This window comes from Carassius gibelio, chromosome A2, assembly GCF_023724105.1.
Source record: "Carassius gibelio isolate Cgi1373 ecotype wild population from Czech Republic chromosome A2, carGib1.2-hapl.c, whole genome shotgun sequence".
In the NCBI taxonomy this organism is placed as follows: Eukaryota; Metazoa; Chordata; class Actinopteri; order Cypriniformes; family Cyprinidae; genus Carassius; species Carassius gibelio.
This window is the reverse complement of record NC_068372.1, coordinates 27,799,408-27,810,944: the sequence shown is the minus strand read 5'-3', so window position 1 is coordinate 27,810,944 and position 11,537 is coordinate 27,799,408. Positions and strand designations below refer to the sequence as shown.

The window sequence follows — 11,537 nt, the reverse complement described above, 5'->3', positions numbered from 1 at the left end:
AAGGGTCATTTGCTCATTGCAGCTTCTGCTTACATCCAAATTAGCTATGTTCATTATGATATAAATTGTAAAATAACAACAATAATAATAATTGTTTTGCATAATCAAGATGAAGTGCAAGATCTGGATGAAGTTGCTCTATACTGGCACAGTTTTTCTCGGATGAATCAACGGCCTGGATCAAAGTTTAATGAATCACTGCACAATGTTGTTTTTATTTTGCAAATCATATGTTGATATTGCAGTGTTGTTTCAACATGGGTGAATTAAACTTTAACACTGATTTTGTAAACATTTTTTTTTTTTACATTAATTTACATTAGCAGCCTGAAAAACAATTATTGACCTAACCACATTTCAATGTTGCAGGCTGGTCAACAGCTGGCTGGGTACAAGCATTTTCAATATTAAATACAGACTTTGTTTTATGAAGCATTTCTCATCCAATAACAATAACGTGAAATAAATCATAATCCGTGTATTATGAATCGTTTGACAGGAATAGGCTGAGGTCAAAGTTGAAGAGTAGTGACGCCCCCTGGTGTTCCTGACAGGATGATTCAGCTTCACCTCTCCTGAAGAGATTTATTTTGCGATAAACCCCTTGCGATATTATATTTATTTTGCCAAACAACCGGATATTTAGCGAATAAAAAAAAATAGTTTAAAGTATGTTCTGCTTTACTTGTAAATTAGCTTACCATCCTCTAAAACCGTCCATTATACAGTAACATAAAATCAACCGGCCCAGCAAAAATGTTTTTTTTTTCTTTCTTTCTTTTTTTTTTTTTACTTTAAATAGACTATCCTGAACTTCTAGTCAAAAGGTAACGTTATGTGCTCACCACAGAGAGAAGAGAGGACCGACTGTTATGTTTTCTGTCGCACGTTTTCAGTTTTTGGCAACGATGAAACGCAGTTCACAACATATAAAACTAGAACAGTGGGTGAATTCTACAAAACCTTCCCTTTAATTCCCATAAATATCACAGTTCTAAATAACAAAACATGATTTTAACATCACATGACATATCTACAAAGTCACAGTAGCACCACGCATGTTCATAAAACAGATAATGATAGTTTGTCAATCAGGAACACAAATGCAACCGTCTCTTACAACCCATCAGCCTAAATGCTTACAAATCTGACAAAGTCTCACCTCTAGACGGCTTAATTGTCCTTTATATTCAAATACCTTTTTTTTTTTATGTGCGCAAAACCTGCTCCATAGACTTGGACGTTTCTCTTGCAAATGTGTCCAAGAGCATCATACAAATGTCAAAACATAGATCTACTGAGACAGGAAGCTAGGTCAAAAATTAACTTTCTGCCACACCTTTCAATTTACAGCCACAAATGCTTCCTAATGGCCATAAACTGCTTTATTTCTATTGAAGGATGTATATATATATATATATATATATATATATATATATATATATATATATATATATATATATATATATATATATATATATATATATATATCAGTTTGGCTGGTATTAGCTTGTCTTCCAGCCTTGTAATAGCTGCTTTGCAGGCTGGTTTTAGAGGTTTTTTAACTACTTTTTTCGCTGTTTAGGTTGGGAGACCAGCTAAAACCAGTTTATAATTTTGCATCCTACCTTGAACAATACTAGATTCACATTAATCTGAGCTTATAGATAAATTATCTCCAGTTCACAGTTAGTGTTTGATTAAAAACAGTAATGAAAGTCTTTAATTTTAAGACAAATTTGATGTGCTTCTTTCTTAAATGTGCGGAAATGTGCTCTCGACACATGGTTTTGTCAGTCAAAGCCTGCGTGCTGATGTCTAATCATTAATAGAACAGAGAGTGTAAGAGGTATCGAGAATCTTGGCACAGGTTTTTCCCTTTTAACGGAAACAGCATCATTCTGTGACAGCATTATTATGAGGCAGGATAGCTGGTGGACCTCGGCTCTTGTGTTATTGATTATGCCAAATAAAGTGCCATTGTTTCAGTCACACTGAGGGAAGAGTGGCGATTACAGGGAGTCCTCATCTGTTCAACAGGACATCAGTCTTTACTGGAAGGCACTGGAAGAATGAGACGACGAAGGGAGGAAATCACTGTTGACTGGCCCGTCTCTTCTCCAGCTTCTGTTTGAGCTCGTCTGTAAGACCTGATGGCAAGAAAACTGACTAGTCATATTTACACCCTCATGTTCTGTTTACCTTCTGTATGTTTGGGGTCTCTGAGACAAAAGTGCACATTGAAAACAATATACACACTACTATTCAAAGTAGGCTGCATTTATTCAATCACATTTTTTGTTTGTGTTTGTTAAAACAGTAATATTGTGAAATATTGTAACAATTTAAAACAACAGTCTTCTATTTAAATATATTTTGATTCGTCATTTATTCCTGTGATGCAAAGCTGATTTTTCAGCATCATTACTCCAGTCTTCAGTGTCACATGATCCTTCAGAAATCATTCAGATATGCTTATTTGGTGCCCAAGAAACATTTATTATTATATTTTTGTGGAAACAGTTTTTCACAATTCTTTGTTGAATAGACAGTTCAGAAGAACTGCATTTATTTGAAATAGAAATCTTTTGTAATTTTATGAATTTCTTTATTGTCACTTTTAAGCAATTTAATGCATCCTTGCTGAAAAAAAAGTAATTTCTTCAAAATATAATTCTTCTTATTAAAAACTATATTATTTATTTATACAATTCAAAAAATAGTATTCAGTTCAAAGATTTTTTCTTGCCGTTATAGAGTCAATATGTTGGGAAACACAATAAATATCAGAACCCCCTAAAATGCTATCCCTTGAAATTTTATGATAAACAGTTTTGGGGCCTTTTAAAAATGCCCTTGGGGTCTTACTCTGAGAGAGCGGCGAGGGAGACAGAACCAGCCTTCTCATGGAGTTGGATGGGGAGCCAGGCGGGGAAAAGGATCTTGGTGAGGAACTGGGAGATCTGGTCTGTGACCGCAGCGACCATCTGTCTGCACCTACTGAACACACACATACAAACTCACTCCCTTAGTCAAGAGAATCTGAGGTGAACACTGATCTGGATAAAAGCATTCACTAGTACATTGACATAAAAGTATGGGCAGCCCCTCATGTATTGTTCACAGACAGCTAGCAACTTCTCACAGGGTTGTACAATTCCTACAAGCCACAAATTGCTCAAACACACAGACTGAGACTTGTTTCATACTTATGCAACAAGAGTCACTACAGCATTCAAGTGCAGCTGTTCCTGCTTGTTGTTTGGCAGAAGCATTGAAACTGAAATAACAGATGATTCATTATAAAAGTCACGATTTGACCATTTAGTTAGCAGCTCTTTTACCATTTTAATCATATGAAGTTGCAGCAATCTCAATATATGAACAAATGGCAGCAGATGTGAAGCTGTGGAGCAAGAGATGGATGATACCTTGTTTAGGTGGCAGTGATGGAGTACGAGAAAGAGGTCCAGAGAGAGCGGAGTGCAGGGTTCGCTCTCCATTCTCATCGTTGGACGACACAAACGCTACAGGAAAGGGAAATTTGAACACTGAATTCAGAAATGTGTTCTTTTATGGCCAAACTCAACAATGTAGAAGCACAGACTGTGAGCATATGCAGTACATGTGTGAGCGTGTTTGTGACGTACTGATGTTCTCCTCATAAGGCTCTTCTAATATAAAGGGCTGAAGAGTCCCGGCAGTTTTCTCCATCAGGGCATTGATGACATCATGCAGTGTGGGACAAGGGATCTGCAGGAAGAGACCAAAATAAGAGGAGGAGTGAGATTTTCCCCTAGGCTGATGTTTTTACACAGATTCCCTTTATTGAGGAAGTGGTTTTGACATACTGGGCTTTCCACATCGATGATGTAACCACCCTGCTGCTTCTGTGTCACTCTGTAATGCCTGAACACTGATCTGAAACAGAAGAGAACAAACCAACACAATGAGTCTGTTCTGATGTGTGCCAGGGACATCCAGTGCAATGTTGTTATTGTTCAACTCAAACTAAAACTATGATTCCCCTGTTATCTGAAATAAAAAATCTAAATAGTCAATAAAACAAAAAAGTTTATTTGACTTCTGTTGCCAAGGATAAAATATTTCCTTATTTCCCATTTTTAAGTACTAAAATTACTAATTAAAATAAAGCTAAATAGAAATATTGTAAAGAATGAACACAAAATTACTTAAATTAAAATGAAAACTGAAATATAAAAATAAAAGGCAATTAAAATATTATAAAATACTATAATAGTACATAAATAACACCAAAGTAACACTGATCCAGCGAAATTAAGAGGAAAGCTGTAACAATGACATAATAAAGGAAAAATCAGTCACGTCTATTCATGTGGTCATAATGAAATCCAGCAGTAATGTCATTATGATAATTTATGGAGACATAATGAAATCAAGTGATGATGTCACAACAGGCACTTGTGATTTCATAATGAGTTTGTCTAAAGAATACATCACACAAAGCTCAGTGGAAGATAATTCAAGCTACCAGATCAGATCATATAAAATTTAAACTATATATGCTTTGTATACACTGTATATATATATATATATATATATATATATATATATATATATATATATATATATATATATATATATTTTTTTTTTTTTTTATTCATGTGCACTACATTTCATGAGCATTATTTTTGTGGTGTTCAGAGCTGCTATCTATTAAGGACATCTAAATAGCCACTAATGAGGTTTTAAAAATGTATGAAACTTTAAATTTATGCATTTAGCAGATGCTTTTATTACAAAGCGACTTACATTGCATTCAAACTAACAATTTTCTCCTAAGATGTGTTCCCTGGGATTCGAACCCCCAACCTTGAGCTTGCTAACGCAATGCTCTACCACTTGAGCTACAGGAATATGGTTATATGTAAACAATAGAGAACTTAATGGATTTTAGAATAGAATCAAAGTGTATTTTTGGAGGTCTATGCTCTCAATAATAGAAATAAATCATGCTGAGAGAGAGAGAGACAGAGAGGCGTTTTAATGTTTTTACCCATTCAGGTCTTGTCTTGTGGTGACAGCGAGTGAAGATCCGTCTCGGCCTGGTCTGAGCAGCATGTTCCCGCAGTCTGGATGTCTTTCTAACAGCACCTCAGCTTCAGTACGAGACACAGGCCTGAAACACCTGCCAAATAACACACAAGCACAACTACGTACATTAGCATTAGTCTCAAGTATCCACTAAGAAGGAGATTATTCACACCAGTTAAGTTATGCAGATACGATTTTGGTAAAGAAAGCCTAAAAATGACAAGGATGATCTACAAATAGAGAACAAAACAAAATAAAATAATATAATGCCAGCCAACACAGTTTTTCGATTGAGTAATGAGAAGTCAAACCTTAGTTTGGAGTGTCAATTTAACAAGAACATGGAAAAACATGACAATATTAGTCTGTAAATAGATGAGAAGTTATAAATAGCATATCAGTCACAATGCATATACGTCATACAACATAAAAATCCAAATGAAGATATGATTATTTTAAAAACATCACATATATTTGAGTTTGTAGGTCTGCGAACTGACATATGAAATTAGTTTTACATTGTTTTTATTGCTGGGTAGGACACATCCATGACATTTTTCATCTGTTTTACAAGGCAGGCAAAATTGATTAAATGTATACTTCTATAAAAACAATATTTATAGTGTTGTTTTAGTTATGTATAAACACTCAGACGGTCAGGAATGTCATCTATGAACCTTCTTCCCCAAACCGCTCTCGCTCACATAAACAGATACTCACGCAGGTATTTCCCCCACCAGCGGGAGCGAGAGGGGGGACGCGGGGGCTCTGGAGGACACGCGTGCCTTTCGACGCATTTTTTCTTTCTCCACGACTTCTTTCAGCATGTGCAGCTGCCCGGGCAGAAGGGTGAGAGTCGTGGGCACAGCCAGCTGCAATCAAACCCAAAGCAAATCTGCACGGTTAAATATACAGTGCACAGTGACGCTTTATACATGGGGACTCTGATCTCTTATCTAGAAAAACAAGTGAGCAGAGCAGGTGAATATGATGCTGATAAATAGTTTTTATAACACCTGGTCATGTTTTATGATGGATGGGAAATCGACTTTATTAAACGTCTAAAGTCCAACAAAAACATTCATATAAACTGATTTAATTATAAAGAGACATAGATAATATAAGTTACAATTTAAATTTCTTGAGAAATCTGACAAAACATTCACAAAACTCTCAACAATATTAGAATTAACAAAGTCTGCAATAGTCTAGAAAATGAGCATAAAATAAAAAACAAATAATCTTAAATAGCCCATTATAATCCACTTCCTTTTTCCCCAAAAGCTTTTGTTACATTCATTCCAAATCCTTCCTAAACCAAAAGAAACAAAGGCATGTGTTGCATTGTTTAAACATGGTCATAAAACTCAAACCCTGCAGTTCAAAAGTCTGAGATTTTACTAACAAACACAGAACAACAGGATTATTCAGTGCTACGTGCTAAAAATAATACGTCAGACCGGAATTCATTGTTCTGCAGAAGAAACTGTAAGTGTTTATTGACATACAAACTTGACCTGTTTCTAGTGTGCAATAACAACATGCCAGCGCTTTCACACTAGAGATATGCCCTTTTATGTAAGAGCATAAACTCACCTGTGACACTAAAGAATGTGTGTCAACTATCGTAAAACAAAACCATTTCCTCGTTTGATTGAACTTACATCTACGACAGAGTAGAGAAAACCTTTCCACAGCTCACGCGCCTCCAGATTAGGAGCCTGAGAAGAAAGAGAGAAACATTGACATTAATTATGTTATTAATAACTATAATTCAATGCAATATTTCCTTTCACTACTGTATTACATTTGACACATGTAATATCTCAGTCAATTAGATCTCCATTACATTGATTGATTTAATCAATACTTTTATTCAGCAAGGACACATTAAATTGATCAAAAGTTACAGTAAAGAATTTATAATGTTATAAAAGATTTCTACTTCAAATAAACGCTGTTCTTTAGAGCTTTCTATTCAACAAAGAATCCTGAAAAAATGCATCAAGAATTCCACAAAAATATTGAGCAGGACATCCGTTTTCAACACTGATAATAATAATAATAAATGTTTTTTGAGCAGGAAATCGGTATATCAGAATGATTTCTGAAGGATCATGTGACACTGAAGACTGGAGTAATTTGCTGAAAATTCAGCTTTGATCCCAGGAATAAATTTCATTTTCAAATATATTTAAATAAAAACATTTTAACTGTAATAACACTGTATTTCACAATGTTTTAGATTTTACTGATTTTTTTTATCAAATAAATACAACCTTGGTTAGACTTCTTCCAATAACATTAAAAAAATCTTACTTTAATCTACTCTTTTTTCGAGGTTATGGAAGGGCTGCTCATGGGGTCTGTAAGAGGAAGTATCGAAGTACAGTGTTTTTGTGCCTCTTTGTGTTGGGAATCTCTGTATAATCACTCTAGCCTCTGATGTGCCCTAATTCTGATGCAGAATAAGCCGAGGGTTTCCCGAGCAAAGACTTCAGCATATTTAACAGCTGATAGTGATCCTTCACTGTACAGTAAGTGCGGTTTAGTCTTGACCTGACCGAAATATGACCTGGAGCTTTGTGGAAGTGTTATAACTGCATCAGATGTGGTGAGCACAAACATGAGTATAATAGTGGCCTGTGAAAGCGAAAATCTCTTTAGTGTGTCAAAGGTAATTTCCATAGTGAGATGTTTGTGAAGACTGAAAGACTCAGATTTGCTCATACAGGAGTGAGTGTAGGTTGAGATGTGCATATGGAGTATGACTGACCAGGCAGTCAAACTGGAGCTTATCGTTTTAAGAAAGCTATTGCTATTCAGTGTGTAATACACAGCAGACGGTCTGTGTGTGTGAGACTGAGATTAAGGGCATGAGAGGAATGAGATGCATGTGTACTGACAGACATCAGATACTCACAGTGAGTTTGATTTCTCCATCCTTCATCCGGAGGTTCAGTCTGGCCGCCTCCAGATTCCGATCACGACTTGGGTCATCGATCAGAGACACAAACCCACTCAGGTCCAGCTTCTCTACAAACTGATCAGAAAACACAGAGCGACATTTAAAGGAACAGTTTACCCAAAAATACCTCTCCAAACCGGACTGATTTCTGTGAAACATAAAAAAAAGAGAGATTTTGTGCAGAATTTCTAATGTTTATTATGTAATTTTTAAAACAATATTAAATTATATTCATAAATATTTATAAAATAAATACATTTTGAATAATAATAAATGGTAAAATATTTTTGTATCATTTAAATTAAAATAATAAAACACTTTTTATTATTGTTATATTAAAAATATAATTATATATAGCAATAATACTATTGTACAGTAAAAATGACTGTTAAATATTATTATTATTATTATTATTAATAGCAGTTAATCACAATAAAATTACACGACTAATAATTAATAAGAATATATATATATTTATATGTATATATTTTGCTCTCAAATGTTAAACTTTAAGGTCTTTTGTTTTGGAATAAATTATTTTAAACAATCAATTTAAAATAAAAATCATCTCCAATTTACAATTTATAATTCACATGGTTCATACTTTTTCTGGTGGGAAAATACATATATATATATATATATATATATATATACATATATATATATATATATATAATATATACATATATTAGAAAATCACATGACATCTTATATCATATGTGTTTCCTGGAAGATTAATAACCAGAATAAACATGCGTTATTCTGTGAGCATCTATGTAAATATTACACTCCCACACAGTGTAATTCTTCAGCAAACTTTGCATGTTACACCCCCCCCCCCCCACCCACAGCTGAGGTTAAAGAGGTTGAAACTGCTATCTGATGGGTTCAGAATTAAAATCAATACTGAAACCACAATAAGTAGAGTCTGCTCTCCCATGGCTGACTGCGCGTACTGAGATAAGGTTACGATGGACTTTAGACATGAAGGGGATTTGCAGAAAAAGGTCCTTCTAGATCTAGATCCTATTGCTCCTCAGATTGATGATTGTAAATTATGAACAGCTGTATGGGTTGCCAGTCCCTGAAGACGTTACTTACACTTGTGTCCTTAGGGGTGTTGAAGAAGTACAGTGTGTTTCCACATAAACAGGTCCACAAACGCAGAGCAACCTGCATCCAGAGAGAACAAAAGACATATTTCCATATCTGTTATGTGAACTCAATTTGCATTATAGTTGGATATTTATATAAAGACACAAAAGTGACAAATCATCTCTTTCTGGTTGGTTACATGTCTTTGGGCTTGAACACATATTTTTACTTGCTAATGCTCTGACTCTGACAGTGCAGTAAAAGGCAGTCATCTCTGCATAGATTAATGTTCTTCTCTCTGTAATTCTCTGCTCTGTCTGGCTCAATCCTGATCTCAGTGGCAGCTCATGGCTCCCCGGGGCACGGCTCTCTCTCTCACACACACAAACACACACCAACCCGGAGCACAGCTGTCCTAAATCTGGGACCCACCCCCGCTGCATACACAGGGCACCTGAACCCCTCTGAATATTCCCTCCTGAATATGCGATTTGGGATACATTTATATAAGTGTCTCTCTCTTTGTCAACACATTTTTGCTTTGGATAATATTTTAGCTTAGAACTGAAATATATTTGTACATTGCACTGTTTAATAGCTACTGCATATTCAGAGTTTTACATATTGTCAACACTGTAAATATATTATAGATAAAAATAGAAAATACTATGTAATACAATTTGGTTAAAATTCATTTGGTTACTTCAAAGGAAGATAACATTTTATTCACTAAATAGTATTGCACATTCAGTGTTTTACACATTTTTTTACAGTACGTATATCCATCTGTCTATAAGAAAATATAATGCACCATATCTATATCATTTAGTTACTCAAAAAAAAATTTCAGTGACAAAAATATTAGATGAAACAGAATATTATAATAAAATCCAGACCAATGGAAAATGCTGATATACTTATATCTAAAAAGCATATTTTTATGGATGATATAATGCTGATATAAACGAAGTCAATAAAATGAAACACTCGTTTAGCACAGTATTAACTCAGTTCACTAAAATTTGCATTATCCATTGATAGGAAAGTCGGTATGTTAATGATTTATTACCTACACTATTTATTATTAACTTTTGTGCATCAAAGTTACATTAGAACAGAATCTGTAAATGTGCACTTGGTAGAAGTCATGCACGACTAATGACTGAATGATTCAATCCCAATATATCATATTAAATGACAATAGACAGGATTAAACAGTGTGCATGAACTCGGATCTACATGTAACATGATAGATGCAATGTAGAAAGAGATGCATGAATGAATGAATGAAGGCTTGAGAATTCATATTAATATGATCACACACTTCCGATTGCATGTGGTCTGCATTAACGAGTGTCCATTAACAGAGAAGCTGCCGACAATTTAAAGAACCAAACAGAAGTAGCAGCTCAAATATGAGTTATGGCAGGCATTTAAAGAGCTGTCAGACAGCAGCATAATGCATGGAAGAGAGACACCGGTGCTCTGACGATTTGTGCTACACCAACTCATTCATCCGTTAACTTTACAATTAAAATGTACAGTCAACATTTGAGTTGTCACTTGACAAACGAAATAATGTTTAGACAGCTGATCCATGCAAACCTCGCCCATATCCACACAACACGCGCGTGCAGCAAATGCCAGGGGCATGATACGCGGCTGCGCGTGATGATATAATCGGATCAAGTGTTTGACACGTTACCTTGTCTTTCGCTCCTCTTTTCTCCAGGTATCCCTCGTAATAGCAGGGCGGCAGCTGCGCTCTCGGGCTCGGGCTCCCGGTGCGGGGGTTCGCGGGCGCCGCCGCCATGACTCGAGCAGCTCAGCCCGGGACTGACACACACACAGCAGCGGGACAAAGAGCTGCTGGATGAGGCGACTTCCCGGGAAGCGACACGCCTTCTTTGGGTGAGACTGAGAGATGGATGGCATTCAGCCGCACACCCGAGACCGTCCGACATCTGTGAATACATTATGACCCGCAGGCAGCAAGCTCTCCTTTATTATAAGATTATAATACTGCTCGTATATTAATGTCTATTTCGAAGATAAGAGTTCATTCGACTGTAATTCAGTTAGAGCTGTAGGTTAATATATAAATATTACAATTAAATAATTAGAAATATAATTATTAAAGCTATGATATAAACATTACATTAACAAGTTTTATATTATAAGTACCACTATTGTATTAATAAGGTTTATATAAACTCTTTCATGTGTTAAGATACACAAAATTATTAAAATAAAAAGCCTATATAAATTACTGTTAAAACAGTATGATATAAAATATTGGTTCTCTTCTCTAATGTTTAACAAAATTGATAATATTATAAGATTTATTATTATTATTAAATGTTTAATAACAAGATATACCATTTTATAATTTATACAC

General features: G+C 35.0%; 1 protein-coding gene across 1 annotated transcript; it reads right to left on the bottom strand.

Moving 5' to 3' along the window:
* Positions 1–1,448: 1,448 nt before the first annotated feature.
* On the bottom strand, positions 1,449–11,031 carry LOC127935902 (signal-transducing adaptor protein 2). The gene is made up of 11 exons (XM_052534123.1): positions 10,845–11,031; positions 9,146–9,217; positions 8,000–8,119; positions 6,741–6,797; positions 5,797–5,948; positions 5,039–5,170; positions 3,852–3,921; positions 3,651–3,753; positions 3,432–3,527; positions 2,869–3,000; positions 1,449–2,150 (listed from the first exon to the last, which is right to left on the bottom strand). The coding sequence occupies exons 1-11, from the start codon at positions 10,950–10,952 to the stop codon at positions 2,095–2,097; spliced, it is 1,098 nt and encodes a 365-aa protein (XP_052390083.1). The 5' UTR covers positions 10,953–11,031; the 3' UTR covers positions 1,449–2,094.
* Between the last annotated feature and the right edge of the window lie 506 nt (positions 11,032–11,537).